The sequence below is a fragment of the Phyllobates terribilis genome, unplaced genomic scaffold (assembly GCF_046119375.1).
Source record: "Phyllobates terribilis strain yellow unplaced genomic scaffold, ASM4611937v1 Scaffold_35__1_contigs__length_13245226, whole genome shotgun sequence".
In the NCBI taxonomy this organism is placed as follows: Eukaryota; Metazoa; Chordata; class Amphibia; order Anura; family Dendrobatidae; genus Phyllobates; species Phyllobates terribilis.
In genome coordinates this window covers 9,918,112-9,937,330 of record NW_027362795.1, presented here as the reverse complement: position 1 = coordinate 9,937,330, position 19,219 = coordinate 9,918,112, and the positions used below count along the sequence as shown (strand labels likewise).

The following is a 19,219-nucleotide window of genomic DNA, read 5'->3' as shown; positions in this document are numbered from 1 at the left end:
CACACACAAAAAATAAACACTTATACTCACCTTCCTTTATCACCTCTGCTCCAGTGCTGCTGTCTTCTGTCTGCCAGCAGCTCATGTTGGTATCTGAGCAGCGCGCGCTCTCAGTTGTCGAGGTGAGCTGCTGCTGCTGCCGGCATATTCACTCCTCTCCACGCCGGGACTATGAGCGTTGACAAGCGTGAATATGCATTCTCTTTAGTAGCGGGCACTGTAAGCAGGAGCCACGGCTCAGCGCTCCTCCGTGCCCGCTACTAAAGAGAATGAAAATTCCCTCTTCTCCACGCCCATGGAAGTGGAGAAGAGGGAATATTCATGTCCCTTTAGCAGCGGGCACACGTGGTAGCTACAGCAGCCGCTACTGCATGTGCCCGCTCCTCCGCCGCCGCAACCTCCCACCCCCCCAATACTCACCTATCCTCCTCGCTCCCCCGAGGCTCACGGGCCCCATAGCAGTGGTGTGGCCTGCCACCATTGGCGGTACCCAACTCATTATGGCTTACAGCCAATGAAATCACAAAAGTCATTATCTCAGTAAATTAAAATACTTTATAACATCAGCTTGTAAATGTTTTTAAAATCCGAAATGTTGGCCTACTGAAATGTATGTTCAGTAAATGCACTCAATACTTGGTCGGGGCTCCTTTTGCATCAATTACTGCATCAATGCGGTGTGGCATGGAGGCGATCAGCCTGTGGTACTGCTGAGGTGTTATGGAAGCCCAGGTGGCTTTGATAGCAGCCTTCAGCTCGTCTGCATTGTTGGGTTTGGTGTCTCTTATCTTCCTCTTGACAATACCCCATAGATTCTCTATAATAGATTCTCTATGGGGTTAAGGTCATGTGAGTTTGCTGACCAATTAAGCAGAGTGATACTGTTGTGTGTAAACTAGGTATTGGTACTTTTGGCAGTGTGGACAGGTGCTAAGTCCTGCTGGAGAATGAAATTTCCATCTCCAAAAAGCTTGTCGGCAGAGGGAAGCATGAAGTGCTGTAAAATTTCCTGGTAGACGGCTGCGCTGACTTTGGTCTTGATAAAACACAGTGGACCTACACCAGCAGATGACATGGCTCCCCAAACCATCACTGATTGTGGAAACTTCACACTAGACCTCAAGCAGCTTGGACTGTGGCCTCTCCACTCTCCCTCCAGACTCTGGGACCTTGATTTCCAAAGGAAAATTGGAACTCTGGGACCTTGTGGATGGTGTCAATGACTGCCTTCTTCGCATTTGTCAAGTCAGCAGTCTTCTCCATGATTGTGGAGCCTACTGAAACAGACTATGGGACATTTTTAAACACTTAGGAAGCTGTTGCAGGTGTTTTTTGTTAATTATTCTAATTTACTGAGATATTGACGTTTGTGTTTTCATTGGCTGTAAGCCATAATCATCAACATTAACAGAAATAAACACTTGAAATAGATCTCTCTGTCTGTAATGACTCTATATAATATATGAGTTTCACTTTTTGTATTGAAGAACTGAAATAAATTATCTTTTTGATGATATTCTAATTTAGTGAGATGCACCTGCATATGATGACTGTTGCCCCCAGTGGAATATATGCGGTGTCTATTTTGGGATATTTTAGTATACCCATGATGATACTATAGACAGCCATTATACCTGGAATGGCCCCTTCCTTGCGTGCCTTGCTTTTTTTTGCTTACATGTCTAACAATCACATATGTGTTGTGTCCCTTCCCCCATCATCCTATTTTTCTATTGCTGAATAAATATGATAGATTTTATACTCCCTGGACTCCTTTGATGGTCTTTTACCCTGCGGAGTTTTCTTTCATATATGGAGTCACTGTGTGGTGGTGATGGTAGAGGACATTGTGTAGCAGGATCATTTTGGCCTTGTATAGTAGTAATTTTGGTAATATTGATCTTTGTATAGTGTATTTTAGATTAGTAGCAGTGGTATACTGTAATTATATATGTGTAAATCCTCTTTTAAGTGGCAGGGAGGTTATATGGGGAAACATGTACTTTGGGGCTGGGCTCCCTGATCTCTTAGGACCCCAGCAACGCTCCTGCACTGGGGAAAAGCAGGGTCTGGAGACCACTTTAATATCATCATTTTATGGATATGACGCCAAAGAAACTAATGAAGTGCTTTGCAAAGTGCCAGAATTTTCACAATTCTGAAAAAAAATTGTAAGTTTAGTTCCACTATAAGTGATGTTAATTCTGTTATGAGAGCTAACCTTCTGAGACAATTTATCAATGCGGTGTGTGAATTGTGACATTAAGCTTTGGTACATCTATACATAGTGAAGTTCAGGATCAAAATGCTGCAGGTCCCATCTCTTCTACAGAACAATCCCATGGAAATAAAGCTGATCATTTTATCAGACGGGATCATTAGAACTTACCTGGTTGGATCCTTTGTTTCTGGTGGTTTCTTTCCCAGGTCGTCATTAAGGCCCTTTACAATAAGCTCCAAAAACTCATCGGACTTTCTGAATCTTTCAAGCGTTTTCTCCATCACAGAAAGGACAGAAAGGACGCGCTTATCCTGGCAGAGGAGAATCAGAGATATATTGTTCTACATCTTCTAGATGTTTGGATTTATCTACAGACTAATGATTAATCTCGCATGAAGAATGATAATATTATAAGAGATCACAATTTTTGGGTAAAATTATTCAGTTTTAAAAAAAATATATATATATATAGCAATTACATTATTCTGACAAGACCAATTTTTTGTTTTTTTCCTCCCCTTTTTCCCAAAAAATATAACTTTGTTTTTTCATTAACAGACGGAGGGCTTGTGTTTTGTGGGACTAGTTGTTCTTTGGAACGACAACATTCAATTTACCACATAAAGTATTGAAAAATGGGGGAAAAATCAAAGTAAGGTTATTATTTTTGTTTCTTTGTTTTTTTTTTATGAACATTTAAAAAAAAAATGTGGTTTGTGAGACCATTTTCATCTTGCGAAGACCTAATTTTATAAAATGATCCCATTGATGGAGTTGTCGGCTTCTTCTTGTGGAGAGATCAGTAGTTACAAGTTTCTGATTGCATTTTTGGGAGGGAAGTAGAGTGACCCCAAAAACCACAACCACAACCCTGGCACTTTACTGTCCTTTACAGCATTGACCCGACGTGTAATAGATTTATATGTTATGAAAGATTGTACTTATGTCAATGCAGCAGAAACAAATATTGTTTTACGCTTTTTCTTTTTTATAGTTGGCCAGAAAACCGCAGAACCTTAAGCAGAAAATGACATAAATGAGAACATCGGCCCGCCTTGTACCGGATCCGGGGGTGTTACGTACAAGGCGAAGGTCCCAGAATAAGGATTTGCTTCATTTTGGTGCAGAGTTTCTAGTAGTTTCTGGTTACTACTGTTACAGGCAGATGCCGTCTGCATAATACAGCCAGCACCGCCTCAACCCCTCCATGCATGTGGACCCCGGCACAAACACTCAGGTCCATCCTTTTATGCTAAGACATTAATAATTCTACAATTATCACACACAACTTATATACAGAAACCCCCCAACCGTCCCCGATCCAATGGGACTGTCCGGCTGTCGCTGGAGGTCGGGGCTATGTCCTGACGAGCTGTGTTCTGTCAGGACGGTCAGTGTAGTACAAGAAAGTCTCATGCCGAGCTGCTGTGATCGCTCCTGGAGAGGGGCAGCATCCGCTCCGTATGCCTCGTACATGCCCGGCTCCGCACGCCTCGTACACACCCGGCTCCGCTCCATACACCTCGTACACGCCCAGCTCCGCTCCGCACGCCTCGTACACGCCCGGCTCCGCTCCGCACGCCTCGTACACCTCGTACATGCCCGGCTCCGCTCCGCACGGCCCGTACACGCCCAGCTCCGCACACCTCGTACATGCCCGGCTCCGCTCCGCACGCCTCGTACACGCCCGGCTCAGCTCCGCACGCCTCGTACACACGCGGCTCTGCTCCATACACACGCGGCTCCGCTCCATACACCTCGTACACGCGCGGCTCCGCTCCGTACGCCTCGTACGCGCGCGGCTCCGCTCCGTACGCCTCGTACGCGCGCGGCTCCGCTCCGTACGCCTCGTACGCGCGCGGCTCCGCTCCGTACGCCTCGTACGCGCGCGGCTCCGCTCCGTACGCCTCGTACGCGCGCGGCTCCGCTCCGTACACCTCGTACGCGCGCGGCTCCGCTCCGTACACCTCGTACGCGCGCGGCTCCGCTCCGTACACCTCGTACACGCGCGGCTCCGCTCCGTACACCTCGTACACACGCGGCTCCGCTCCGTACACCTCGTACACACGGCTCCGCTCCGTACACCTCGTACACACGCGGCTCCGCTCCGTACACCTCGTACATACGCGGCTCTGCTCCGTACACCTCGTACACACGCGGCTCCGCTCCGTACACCTCGTACACACACGGCTCCGCTCCGTACACCTCGTACACACGGCTCCGCTCCGTACGCCTCGTACACACACGGCTCCGCTCCGTACGCCTCGTACACACACGGCTCCGCTCCGTACACCTCGTACACACGGCTCCGCTCCGTACACCTCGTACATACGCGGCTCTGCTCCGTACACCTCGTACACACGCGGCTCCGCTCCGTACACCTCGTACACACGTGGCTCCGCTCCGTACACCTCGTACACACGCGGCTCTGCTCCGTACGCCTCGTACACACTCGGCTCTGCTCCGTACACCTCGTACACACGCGGCTCTGCTCCGTACACCTCGTACACGCGCGGCTCTGCTACATCCACACTGTAAACCCCTCCTGACCCCACACATAAACTTCAGCTCATCCAGCAGCATGACAACCAGCACAGCAGAGTCCTGCATCCACTGAGGCCCCTGATCATGTGACCCCTGACTCCTCCCCTCCTGTGACCTCATCACAGCTCCTGTGCGCACAGAGCAGCCATATATGTGGTGGCGGCTCTGCAGGTGGAGGTATGTGGAGACCCCATTACTGGGTGCAGGGGGCATTAACCCCTTCATCACGGAGACTCTTTTGGGGTCTTGTTTTTCCCCTTTATAAGAATCATAAGGTTTTTGTTCTGTTTCCTGTAATAGATACATACGACCCAACTATGGAGACAGGAAGGGGGGAAACGTATTGTTCTCATAGTACAGGACCCCTTTACTGGCCCCACAGTGTAATGGCCCCATTATGCCCCTTATGCAGGATGTATGATGCCCCCCACAGTGTAATGCCCCCATTATGCCCCTTATGCAGGATGTATGATGCCCCCCACAGTGTAATGCCCCCATTATGCCCCTTATGCAGGATGTATGATGCCCCCCACAGTGTAATGCCCCCATTATGCCCCTTATGCAGGATGTATGATGCCCCCCACAGTGTAATGCCCCCATTATGCCCCTTATGCAGGATGTATGATGCCCCCCACAGTGTAATGCCCCCATTATGCCCCTTATGCAGGATGTATGATGCCCCCCACAGTGTAATGCCCCCATTATGCCCCTTATGCAGGATGTATGATGCCCCCCACAGTGTAATGCCCCCATTATGCCCCTTATGCAGGATGTATGATGCCCCACAGTGTAATGCCCCCATTATGCCCCTTATGCAGGATGTATGATGCCCCCCACAGTGTAATGCCCCCATTATGCCCCTTATGCAGGATGTATGATGCCCCCCACAGTGTAATGCCCCCATTATGCCCCTTATGCAGGATGTGTGATGCCCCCCACAGTGTAATGCCCCCCTTATGCAGGATGTGTGATGCCCCCATTATGCCCCTTATGCAGGATGTATGATGCCCCCACACAGTGTAATGCCCCCATTATGCCCCTTATGCAGTATGTATGATGCCCCCACACAGTGTAATGCCCCCATTATGCCCCTTATGCTGTATGTATGATGCCCCCACACAGTGTTATGCCCCCATTATGCCCCTTAGGCAGTATGTATGATGCCCCCCACACAGTGTAATGCCCCCATTATGCCCCTTATGCAGGATGTATGATGCCCCCCACACAGTGTAATGCCCCCATTATGCCCCTTATACAGGATGTATGATGCCCCCCACACAGTATAATGCCCCCATTATGCCCCTTATGCAGTATGTATGATGCCCCCACACAGTGTAATGCCCCCATTATGCCCCTTATGCTGTATGTATGATGCCCCCACACAGTGTTATGCCCCCATTATGCCCCTTAGGCAGTATGTATGATGCCCCCCACACAGTGTAATGCCCCCATTATGCCCCTTATGCAGGATGTATGATGCCCCCCACACAGTGTAATGCCCCCATTATGCCCCTTATACAGGATGTATGATGCCCCCCACACAGTATAATGCCCCCATTATGCCCCTTATGCAGTATGTATGATGCCCCCACACAGTATAATGTTCCCATAGTAGCGTCTGAGGTCCTGCAGTTGGAATAATCCCTCTGGAGTTGGTTTTCCCTTTGCCTGCTCCCCTACATGTAGACCCTCGAGCATGTATACATGCATGTAGGGGAGCAGGCCTTACTAGATATTGAGGCTTTGTACAGTAATATACCGCATGAGGATGATATCAGAGGAGTAAGACATTTCTTGAAATCGAGATCAGTAGAGTGTAGCAGACATAATGACTTCATGAAGGATCTTCTAAAATTCGCTATTACTCTTTTTGACAGGAAGTACTTCCTCCAGCTCATGAGTACTGCGATGGGGAGCCGCTGTGCCCCCTCATATGCTAACTTATCCCTGGACTGGTGGGAGGAATCCACAATATTCGGGGATGATGATAAGTGATGACATCCATATATTGGGGTATGGTACAAATATATTGACTACATTTTTATCATCTGGTCAGGGACGAGTGAACAATCTTTTGAATTTGTCAGGGAACTCAACATCAATAGAGTGGGGTTGAGATTTATATCAGAGTTTAATTATTACCAGTTGCCTTTCCTGGATGTACTAATCAAGAAGGATTACAATGGGACCCTAGGGACACTCATCTACCATCAACCTTCAAGCACTAATAAACTATTGAAGTGGGATAGCCACCACCCCATCCCCATAAAAAGAGGAATACCCAAGGGCCAGTTTTTACGGTTGGGTACTGCTCTAATGTCACAGATTTTAATATACAGGCAATAGACCTGAACATCAGATTCAGGGAAAAAGGGTACACCTGTTACATTTTGGATTCTGCATCATCGTTTGCAGAAAAATGGGAGAGACAGACACTTCTCCTTACCTAACCAAGAGACCAAGAAAAAGATTGGACAACACGAGTAAGAAAAACTTACAACCATCAGAGTGACTGTATCTTTCATATCCTCAGAAAACACTGGGATATACTTGTGGCTGAACCGGACCTGAGGGGTGCTGTAGGATCTACTCCCATGATAACTTTCAGAAAGGGTCGGTCAGTTAGGGACCATTTAGTGTATAGTTTCTGTCAGGAAAATTTTGAGAAAGTATTAACAATTTCTCTCTATCCCTGAAACCCCTCTTCATCCCTCCCTTATCCACCATTTGTCACCAGAGGAGAGCTGACACTCCACGCAGCTGTTGGTATGCAAATACAAGTACAAGAAGCTCAGTAGACTATTCTACTTAACATACGAATGCATCTCCTCTTGGCACAGACCTGGGATAGATTGACACCTTCCAGCATAGGAGCAGAGATGGAAGGAAAGAGGAAATGGCTCGTTTAGGCTCAAAAGGGGTTTAACAAAGACTGCAGGATCTTCAGAGTCAAAGCGAAATATGGAATAACTAAAGTTTCATAATTCTGATAATGATGGGACCCATATTTTTAGTGACAGAGTCAGCTAGGGAACGATATGGATATTTTCCTGTCTCTGTAAGCCCCTTGGGGGGTTGTGGCGCAAAAGTCCCAAAATAACAGATCGCAGCTATACCGTGTGAGGTCTCTGGAGAAAGGTAAAATCATAACGGAAAAAATTGTATCACTTTCAGGTCTCTATGATCAACCGACGATAAGTTATCACAAAAATCAGATATCTAATAAAGATATGAAGGCTGGAGACCAGCCCCCTTGATGTCATCCAAGGGGTGTGTGGGCAGGTCTTTCCCTTCAGCAGCATAAAATAATCTGCTGAGGTTAGAGTAGAATTCATTGCGGGAGTATATATTTATTATAGCAACAGATTCTGCTGAGTGTCTCCCCTCCACCTATATTGAATCATCTCAGTGATAGATATAGTAAGTCTTCTTTAATCCTGTTTATTTTGTGTAACTGCTTATGTATTGTATTGTCCCCTTTTGTAAAATCTTGTATATTTTTCATAACACTGCCTCCCTTTTGGTTTAAATATAAAATATAATAGTGCTGTTTCTTTTGTGCTGTAATTGTTCCCTTCCATGAAGCCATACGCTACCAGAACGCAGGCTTCCCCCCAGGCCTGTATTATATTTCAAATCTGGAGGGTGGTGGCAGCGAATAATATTAATTGGGCTATTGTGAAGCTGACAGTGACCGTACAGAGGCATATACACATATTCCATGCGTTGGAATCCGGAGATGTGATGCCATACGCTCACTGGTCGCTTGCCGATACCTATGTAGTCCCCACTCCCTGACGAAATCCGGACAGAGTGACGGCAACGGTGAGATATTGTGTGATCTCCCCGGTGTCGTCGCTGCTGAACCCTGACAAATTGGTGGCAAGCGGTGGGATATTACAGAACATCAGTGGTTGGATTGAGCAATCATTCCTGTCACTGAAAACTTACACGGTTCTTGCGAGAATACTGTGCAGATTTTTAAGAAATAAGAGTCAGTGTTTTAATATTTTTTTATTTGGGACATTACTGTACGTATAGCAGTTGCATCCCCTCCCCTTCTCTTGTTTTTCTGTCCTATCTTTTATTTGGCAATGATGGCTACACGTGAAGAGCCCTGGTATCACCAGCAGTCAAAGGAGACTCTCACTGCTCTCTGTGAGCTGAGACAGATTGACCCGACAGGCAAAACCAGGCACCAAATGATTGCTGAACTGTTGCAAGGTGCTGCAGAGCTCGGATGATGGGGTGGCCAGCCAAGACCCGGATAGTGCTGCTGCAGGGTTCCCACCTGTGATTGCCAGCCAGACCCGCAGTCAGGGTAGTGTGGACCCCCACCTGCAGATGGCCTTGGAGCTGCTCACCGCAGACAATCGTGATGGACAACTGCAGCTGGTCCTGAAATTCCAGGAGCGAGCAGAGCAACGAGCCGAAGCTGACCGAGAGGCTGCTGAGCTACAGGCTGAGGCTGAGAAAGGTGAGCGACAGGCCCAAGCTGATCGAGACGCTGCTGAGCAACAGGCTGAGGCTGAGAGAGCTGAGCAACAGGCCCAAGCTGACCGAGAGGCTGCTGAGCAACAGGCCCAAGCTGACCGAGAGGCTGCTGAGCGACAGGCCCAAGCTGATCGAGAAGCTGTTGAGCGAAAGTGGCAAGATGAGCAGCGCTACCAGCTGGAGTTAGCCCGAATCCAGCTGCCGAAATCCACCGCATCGGGCAATGAGACCGGCAACACCAACTGCTTTAAACCCCGTCCGGAGCATTTTCCTGTAATGGAAAAGGACGGGGACTTGAACACATTTCTCTGAGGATTTGAAAAAGCCTGCAGACAGTACCAGCTGCCTGAAGCCCAGTGGGCCAGGTATTTAACTCCAGGGCACCAAGGAAAAGCTCTGGAGGTGTTTGCTTCTCTAATTCGAAAACAAGATGGAGACTATGAGGCCGTCAAGCAGGCTGGGATAAAAAAGTACCAGCTGACTCCGGAGGTTTACTGGAAAAAGTTCAGAGCCCTCCAGCGTGGACCACATGACAGCTACAGTGACGTGGTGGATGGGCTCAGGACCAACTTTGAGCAGTGGGTCCAAGGACTGTCAGTTACCACCTTCGAGGACCTGAAGGATCTGATGACGAACGACCAGTTTGTTCGTCTTTGCCCAGTGCAAATTCGACAGTTTGTGCTTGACCGGGAGCCAAAGGAGGCTGCCAAAGCCGCCCAGATTGCAGATGCCTATAAGGCCAACCGCACACCAGAGGTGCGGAAGTCAGCCGCCGCCAGCTGGAAAGGGGGTAAGCCCTCAGCGGGTTCTGCCCCATCTTCCAGCACCTGGCCTGCATTTGACTCCCATAAGTGTTATGTTTGTGACCAAACGGGTCACACAAGCCTTGTCTGCCTGGAGAGGCAGAAGATGAGCACCACACCTGAGGCCCCAGGACCTACTGCAGCCATTCTTTTTGTGGGTGGGGCGGTTGGCAGGGCCCGGGAAAACTTACAACCTGTTACTGTGGACAACACCGTTACTGTTGACCTTAAAAACACTGGCGCAGAATGTACCATCATCCACCCTTAGTTCGTGTTACCAGAGGAACTCATTGCTGGGAAGACCCTGACTGTCACCGGGTTTGGGGGTGTTTGCCGATAGCCCGAGTTTTTCTGGACTTGGGTGCGGGGAGGGGGTTAAGGGAAGTGGGGGTGTTGGAGATTCTCCCCACTAATGTGCTATTGGGAACTGATCTGGGACGGTTGATTGCCAGATACATCCCTGACCACCCTCCCAGATCTGATATGTCATGTAATGCCACTGTCAATAATGTCAATTGACGGTAATGACAATAATGTCAATTTCATGCATAATAAAAATGTATGTTGTGTTAATGGGAATTCAGCCACCTCACCCTGCTTGGTGATGCTGCTGAGGATCCCCTAAAGCGAGCCAGCATAAGTGCTATGGGCAAGGGGAGCAGGCACGGACACACCAGTTAGCAGGTTGTCCCGTGCGGGTGACCAGTGTCCCTCCAGATAGTGACATGGTCAATGGTAGCTGTCCCATGACTAGCACAGCTCCCGAGGTGATGAGCAGGGATGGGGAGAAACATGAGGATCATAGGGAAAGTGGTTCCGTGTCGGTGACCAGTGTCACGATGGACTGTGACATGGCCGGTCGTAGCTGCCCCCTAGTGAGCATGGCTCCCAAGGTAAAAATGATGGCAGGAAGGGTAGGCCCCACAACTGGGCAAGGTAAAAGAAAGGTGTGTCCCCCTGTCTGTCAGGAGTATGGGAGGAAGGTACCCATAGCCTGTTAGAGGAGTGGGGAAAATGTACCCCGAACCGGTCAGGATGATCGGAAAGCTGGATCTCCATTCGGTCAGAGTGGAGGGCAAGTTGGGTCAACGGCATTTGGGCAGTATACGCCTTGGTTGGGACACCCCATTAGCGAGACACATGTACAGTATACATTGAGATCAAACCGGAGACATCTCCTTTTGTATCATTGAGATGGTTAAACCCAATGTGAGAGGAGGTGATCACAACAGATGTACCCTCAAAAAAGAAAGTCAGTGGATTTCCAAACTGGATTCACTGGCCCCTAAGGGACACAATGAGCAAATTTCCTCTGCCTATTTTGAGTGAATACAGCCCCATTCTGGATTACATTTTTGGATTGTATACTCTACCCATTGCTACTCAGTGCCCTGTGAATGAGGTTCACATATTGTTGTACTTCATCGAGATATCTGAGCTTCTATATCAGAATTATTTCTTATCAATTATTCCACTTATACTATTTTGTAATTAACAAGTGTGGTGATTCTTGTGTATCTCTAATTGTGCAATAGAGGTCAAATTTGACCATTTAGGAATATACTGTGGGCCATCATCCCATATCTTATGTAGTGATAAAGTATATCTACATGCTTATTGCATGATGGGATGCACAATACTTGTTTTTAGTCTCCCATGACACTGATCTCAGAGACAGAAAAATCCTATGTTGGTGGAATGCAATCCAAAACCATTATGCGCTCCGGCGTGGAACGCACATGTCCGGGCACGTTTGTGCTTTCAGCCCGCCCGTTGTTTTGTGCTGAATTGTGGGGAATACTTGAGAATTTATTTTTGTTCTGTCTTTAGTTGATCCCACTGATCCATCAGATAAGTCCTCAGAGAATTATAATTAGATTAACCCATGGACACATTGGGATTTGTGAAGTTGACCTCCGCTCTCCTCTATTTCCTTTGAATTTGTTGTGTGACTTGTATTTCAGAACAGTAGCTCTTGGTTTGTTTCATTTCCATGTGTAAATTGAATTTGACTCGTTGTCTTTGATATCTCTTTCAAACTTAATTTTTTCGATGTCTGAGATCCATCCTCCAGACTTTGTAAATTCTTTTACATATTTTGTTTGAGTTTTGTATTCAAAAAGGCTTCTAAACTAGGCGGAAAACTTTCACCGAGTTTTTTTAAGAAACAAATACCAAACGCAATGTGACTTGGTTATCCTTGGTTAGGGTTTTTTTTTTATTTAGATTGTGAGCCCCAATGAGGACAGCGATGATAATGTATGTAAAGCGCTGCGGAAAATGTTGGCACTATATAAAAATAAAGAATATATCTATAATATAATCGTACAAGCGTCCCTCTGTCTGAATCCTCTATAGACTGCGCAAGCGCGACACGCCTGCACAGTCTGGCTCCAGACAGAAGAACGCATGGAGCCATTACAGGTAAGAGGAGTGTGTAGGCACTGAACGCATACCGCAATCTCCGGCGTCATACTTGCATACTTACCTGACCGGGAGGAGCCGGGGCAGGAGTGAAGGCGTCGGAATCGGCGCATGTGCATAGCGCTATCAGGTGCCATTTTACTGAAGACACATTCGCAGTGTGTCTTCAGCAAAATGGCGCCGGACAGCGTGGTATGGGCACGTTTTTTACTCCGGCGCCACACTCCTCACCCGGCCTCCGGCAGAACAGAGCACCACAGCTCTGGAGCATAGGGAAGAAAGGTGAGTTTGTGTTTTTTTTTTTTGTATGTGTGCAGCGTGAAAGGGATGAGGGAGCCACACATACCAGGATTGGGGGGTGAGGAGGCCACGCATACCAGGATTGGGGGGTGAGGGGGCCACGCATACCAGGATTGGCGGGTGAGGGGACCACGCATACCAGGTTTGGGAGGTGAGGGGGCCACGCATACCAGGATTGGAAGGTGAGGGGACCACGCATACCAGGATTGGGGATGAGGGGTGCCATGCATACCAGGATTGGGGATGAGGGGTGCCATGCATACCAGGATTGGGGATGAGGGGTGCCATGCATACCAGGATTGGGGATGAGGGGTGCCATGCATACCAGGATTGGGGATGAGGGGTGCCATGCATACCAGGTTTGGGGATGAGGAAGCCATGCATACCAGGATGAGAGATTGGGTGCCATACATACCAGGATTGGGATGAGGGGTGCCATGTATACCAGATTTGGAATGAGGGGTGCTATGCATACCAGGATTGGGATGAGGGGTGCCATGCATACCAGGATTGGGGGTGAGGGGGTGCCATGCATACCAGGATTGCTGGTGAGGGGGTGCCATGCATACCAGGATTGGGAGTGAGGGGTGCCATGCATAGCCAGATTGGGGGTGAGGGGTGCCATGCACCAGGATTGGGGGTGAGGAGTCCCATGCATACCCGGATTGGGAGTGAGGGGTGCCATGCATAGCCAGATTGGGGGTGAGGGGTGCCATGCACCAGGATTGGGGGTGAGGGGTGCCATGCACCAGGATTGGGGGTGAGGGGTGCCATGCATACCAGGATAGGGATGAGGGTAGCACAAATACCAGGATGGGGGCAGCAGAAATACCAGGATGGGGGGCAGCACCATACCAGCATGGGAGACCATATACCAATAAAAATGCTCGCCACCCGGGCGTAGAACGGGCTCAATGGCTAGTATATATATATATATATATATGTGTATATATATATATATGTATATATATATATGTGGACATACATCCTGTAAAGCATGCGACTATGTTAATAAAACCGACACATTTGCAGAAAACCTAACGGGACAGCAATTTGCAATACACAATTTCATCAATTGTGACACTATAGGGGTCATCTATTTAATAGAGTGTATAGAGAGTTAACAGCAATATGTGGGATGCACGTCAGATCTGCTATAAACATGTATTAGAAGACATTTATCTGACGCAATCAATCCCACAGCATTAAACCAATCTGTGGTTTCAAGACGCTTTTCACAAAAACATAAAGGGGATATCAGATCCTTCAGATATTAGGAATAGAAAAGGTTTATAAACCATTAAGAGGTGGAGATATGAAAAGAAAAATCTTAAATAGAAAGTCATATTGGATATTTAAATTACAAACTTGAGCCCCACAGGGAATAAACATCAGACAGGATTAATATTACAGTACAATTAATTGTATTTGTCTTTGATTTCCAGTGATTTTATTGAATGTCTCATGCATGAGTTGTATTTGTGTATTATCTTTTTCTATCATACAATACAGGGTTAAATTGTCTGGGAAGTGCTCAGTAATCAATGGACACCCAGGAAAGGGAAGGATATAAAAGTATCACAGAGACTCACATGTTACAAATCAGGAATAAGCATTGGTTTGGTCGGCACTTGGTGGTATGCCATCACAACAGTTTTTATGAATTCACAATAAATGTGAGGTTTTAACAATATAGACAATGCTGGAGAATCCATCTCTCCTCCTTTCTCTACTTGAACCTTGAAATGTCCCTGACCAGGGCGGCTCCATGCGGTGATCTTCAGACAAGGTACATTGAATAAACAGTGAGCTGACCTCCCTCTCCATTTTACCATTATATGCATGTTTTCTCTATAGTGATGAATATTTATTTTTGCTAAAACTGGGATATTTTCACTTTAAAACTTTTTAAACCTTTTTTTTATAAACGTTTTTAAACAACTCTCCTTAGTACGATCATACAACATACAAGCCTCTGATCGCTCCGGTGATGCACTGTACTACTGTAGTGCCGTGTATTATCACTGCCTGTCAGTGTAATACTAACGTCCCCATACACATGAGATAAGTGTTGACTGAACAGTCATTTGGCAGACGGCTATCTCTCCAGACTCCCCCATACACACAAATATTCCAGCTTTCCTGTGGTCTGTATGAAAGAGTCACCTCCAGACTCCACTAGCAGAGGATTATCTACAGGAAGAACAAACGGATTAGCCTCTGAAATTCAGGATCATACATCCTTCTCTGCCCTGACATCATCTGTCGGAAGGCCCCCAAATACATTATATAGTTGACCAAACCCCTCGAAATCAGTGCTATCATGCAGCTTTAGTCGGGCATTAAAAGGTAATTTATTGAATGCTGCCTTTGGCCCGTCCTAATAGACTTTCGTACATTGCAGGACCAGACACCATTATTAGACATTAGTATTGTAGGAACTAGGCAGCCCCATACTATTGAGCACTTGGGGGAGGAGGGGCAATCAGTCGAACTCTGTTAAACCTTCTTAGATGCCATGTTTGCTTTTTGCAGGAGCAAGTGGTTAAACTGCCAGGGATTTTATTGCAGCTGCAACTGTGCCAGCCTTGCAGTGTACATTTATGTTCTGGTGCCCAAAAGAATTTGTATGAGAACAAAAACGAATGTTTAAAAGTGGCAATGTGTCTTCTGCTTTTTGCATGTTTTTTTTTTTTTACAAGCATTGTTGGTGGCAATTTTCTTTTGAAACATTTTAATATCTGTTTTTTTTCTGGGTTTTTTCTTGTAATATAGGAAAGCCTAAGGCCAGAAGTAAACCCCATAATACACTGCACATGTAGACTTTAGTATCAAATCATTTCTGTCCGCGGTGTTTGTGCAAACAAAACAGCTTTTATAAAAGCCTCAAACTTCTGTGTGTGAATCAGACATGAGATCTGACTTGCTAAAAGATTACAGTCTGGGGAAGACAGGAAACATTCATATAGACGGCCGGTGGAGATGTAGTCAGTGACGAACTCTGGCCAAATATGGTTTTAGAGCCGTAGTAGAAGATGTTGCCTCATCATGAAGTAGTTATTTCTCATGTCACTTGTAATGAATATCTCCTGCACTATTGCGAATGCCAATTCCAGTGTCGGAAAATGAGACGAGAATTAGCTTTATGGAAGGTGAGTGTCAGGAACTCACAAAGAGACGACACCGGGAAGATCACACAATCTCTCACCATTGCCGTCACTCTGTCGGGATATGTGTATACGCCCCCGTACGGTCACTGTCAGCTTCACCATAACCCAATTATTATTATTCGCTGCCACCACCGTCCAGATTTGAAATATAATACAGGCCTGGTTTGACACCTGCGTTCTGGTAGCGTTTATGGCTTCGGGGGAGGGAACGATTACAGAGCAAGAGAAACAGGACTATTACATTTTATATTTAATCCAAAATGAAGGCAGTGTTATGAAAAATATACTAGGATTTTACAAAGGGGACAATACAGTACAGAATATACAGGTACACAATATAAACAGGATTAAAGAAGACTTGCTTAATAAACATATCGCAGAGACAATTCCGTTTAGCCGGAGGGGGGCGCCCCACTTATTGATTTGACTGTTATCGAACAAGATCTGTTTATTATCGTCTCCATACCCCCCTGGCAATGAATACTCATCCATCCTCCGTGGATTATTTTATGCTTAAGGGGAGACATGACCACACAGCTTCTAGGATGACATTACGTGGGCTGGTCTCCAGCCTCCATATTTTTATTAGGATATCTGGCTTTTGCGATAACTTATTGTTGGTTGATCGCAGAAGCCCGGAAGTAATACCATTTTTTCAGTTATGAATTTACCTTCCTTTAGAGACCACATATGACATAGTTGCAGTCTGTTATTTTGTTACTTTTGCACCCCGGAGGGGCTCACAACTACGAAAAAATAAGCATATTGTTCCTTGGCTGACCTTGCCACTAAAAATATGGGTCCCATTATTAGCGGAGTTATGGAACTTCCAATATTTCTTATTTCGTATCAGCTCCGGACATCCTGGAGTTTGTGTTAAACCCCTTTGAAGCCTAAATGAGTTTTCCTTCAATCTCTGCCCCTGCTGGAAGGTGTCAATCTATCCCAGGTCTGTGCTAAGAGGAGATGCATTCGTATGTTAAGTGGGTCAGTAGCACCTTTTGTGCTTCATTTGTCTACAAGTGACTTCTGCTGTGTGTGTGTTAAATTGCATGGAAACAGTTGGTCCAAATGGTGGATAAGGGAGGGGTGAGAGGGAAGAGGGGTTTGGGAGAAATTGTTAATATTTTCTCAATATTTCCCTGACAGTGAGTCTATGAGAAACGTATTCAGCTGCAGACTCCGAGGAAGAAATTGCTTGTTATCTGTGGCCTAAAATATATAGGTTTTATTAGTAGATGTAAAGACAAAAACTAAACACTGTAAAATAATAAATCTCCTCATATGTTTCCCCTTATTATCTCCAGTAATTGTATTATTACACAGGATTTTTATAATGTTACATCGGCTCATCTTCTTCTCATTCAGCTCTCTACAATATTGGATCCTCGCAGTGAAGATCTTCTATATAAGAGAATTTTCCTGATTTACCCATCAAAGATAGTTATGGACAGAGACAAGATGGCGGAGAGGTTATTACACCTCACCCTAGAGATCCTCTTCCGGCTTACTGGAGAGGTGAGAGACTCTGATGATGTCACATTACATCATTCTTATCTATGGGAATACCAAATGGACAGAACTGGAGAGGTGAGGACTCTGGAAATGTCTGGAGTGAGATTTATTAATGTGTCTCTCCATAACCAGGATTACACAGTAGTGAAGAAGACCTCTAGTGAGCGCTGTCAGGACCCTGTGTCTGAGGGATGGGGAAGACCCCTGAGCCCAATCACAGGGCCTCCACCTCATCCCCTGATACACGAGAACATCAATGACCAGAAGATCCTAGAACTCACCTACAAGATGATTGAGCTGCTGACTGGAGAGGTGACACTGCTGGGAATGCTGGGACTTTATACAGTAATGCTATGAAGGGATCAAGGGATGACTGTATCATTGTATGTGTCAGGTTCCTATAAGGTGTCAGGATGTCACTGTCTATTTCTCCATGGAAGAGTGGGAGTATTTAGAAGGACACAAAGATCTGTACAAGGATGTCATGATGGAGGTTCCCCAGCCCCTCACATCTCCAGGTAATAGACAGGACTAAATACACACGGCCTATAATTATCTGTATGTAAAGAATGAATTCAGTCCCTGTATGTGTTTCCTCCAGATCTATCCAGTAAGAGGACAACACCAGAGAGATGTCCCCGTCGTCTTCTTCTACAGGACTGTAAACAAGAAGACCCCAATGTTCCTCAGGATCATCAGGTAGATGGAGAGAAGGTGTCATGAGATCTCCCCTATGATGTGTAGACGGCTGTGAAGGTCTTGTATTCAGTCTTGTTTTATCCACCAGTATTATATGTTTTATACTTGTGTAATGAGAACAGTGGAGATGGCAGGATTAGAGCTGATCATAGATGTGACTTCTCATCTGTTTGTGACTTTTACAATATTTGTTTCAGGGTGAAGATCTGACCCATATTAATACTACAGAGACATATGTGAGGGGTGATGAGCGGTGTAAAGAGGAGATTCCTACATATGACTACCCAGGTGAGTAGTGACCACTAAATGCAGAGAAGTCACAGATTCTTCTCAGTCACCGGCTGTGGCTGCTTTATCAGTGGTATAGTCCGGCCGTATCACAATCGTGTGATCACCATTTTGCCGCTGGAGCATAACATTCTCCTCCATCCGAAAATGTTCAATTTACTTTGGGAAATTGTGAAAGCCCTTTTCTATAGAATTTACAACCTGGAGGATCCACCTACCCCCTGGGATTAGGAGATGCTGACCGTTACCTGCGCAGATCTGTAAACTACAAAGCCAAATAACAGCGTACGCAGAATGTGCTGACAAGTGAGAAAATCACTTGAAGAAAAATACTATGATGACCCTGTAAGAGAAAGCGGAGGGTAATGATGGTGTTGGCTTCCTAGAACCCTGATATCTTATTGGATGAATCTACCTTCTCTCCCTTCTGTGCTGCTGAATGTGCTCATATGGTCCCTACAAGACCCGGTCCAGTCTTTCTGGCCAAACTTCACCTTTATGATCGACAACATTAAATGTGCAGAGAGGGACAAGTGTGAATTTCTGTACAATAACAACAGAGTTTCCCTTTATTCTGACTTTTCAATTTCTTTTAAAACCGACTAACTTCAAACAGGATTGTGATAAACTGAACAGAAAACATTACACCTGTGCCATGATATATCTCTAAGCTGTGCGTGGCTGATGGCTGTAATATACATCTATTCACGCCTGCAGGAGGTGTGTTGGCATGGCTCCAGCCCTGGTTTAGATTGCCAAGA

At 46.2% G+C, this 19,219-nt stretch overlaps 1 protein-coding gene across 1 annotated transcript; it reads left to right on the top strand.

The window, feature by feature from the left end:
• The first annotated feature begins 4,886 nt into the window (after positions 1–4,886).
• On the top strand, positions 4,887–18,644 carry LOC141182673 (gastrula zinc finger protein XlCGF66.1-like). Its single transcript, XM_073660827.1, has 6 exons — positions 4,887–4,942; positions 17,325–17,474; positions 17,604–17,783; positions 17,866–17,989; positions 18,073–18,170; positions 18,368–18,644. Exons 2-6 carry the CDS (start codon positions 17,403–17,405, stop codon positions 18,464–18,466), a joined length of 573 nt encoding a protein of 190 aa, XP_073516928.1. The 5' UTR covers positions 4,887–4,942; positions 17,325–17,402; the 3' UTR covers positions 18,467–18,644.
• The last annotated feature ends 575 nt before the right edge of the window (positions 18,645–19,219 follow it).

Excerpts from the sequence above, each read along its gene's own strand:
- LOC141182673 (XM_073660827.1), top strand. The coding sequence starts at position 17,403 with ATGGACAGAGACAAGATGGCGGAGAGGTTATTACACCTCACCCTAGAG. Across the intron at positions 17,475-17,603 it reads TCTTCCGGCTTACTGGAGAG|GATTACACAGTAGTGAAGAA; the intron begins GTGAGAGACTCT and ends CTCCATAACCAG. Across the intron at positions 18,171-18,367 it reads ATGTTCCTCAGGATCATCAG|GGTGAAGATCTGACCCATAT; the intron begins GTAGATGGAGAG and ends TATTTGTTTCAG.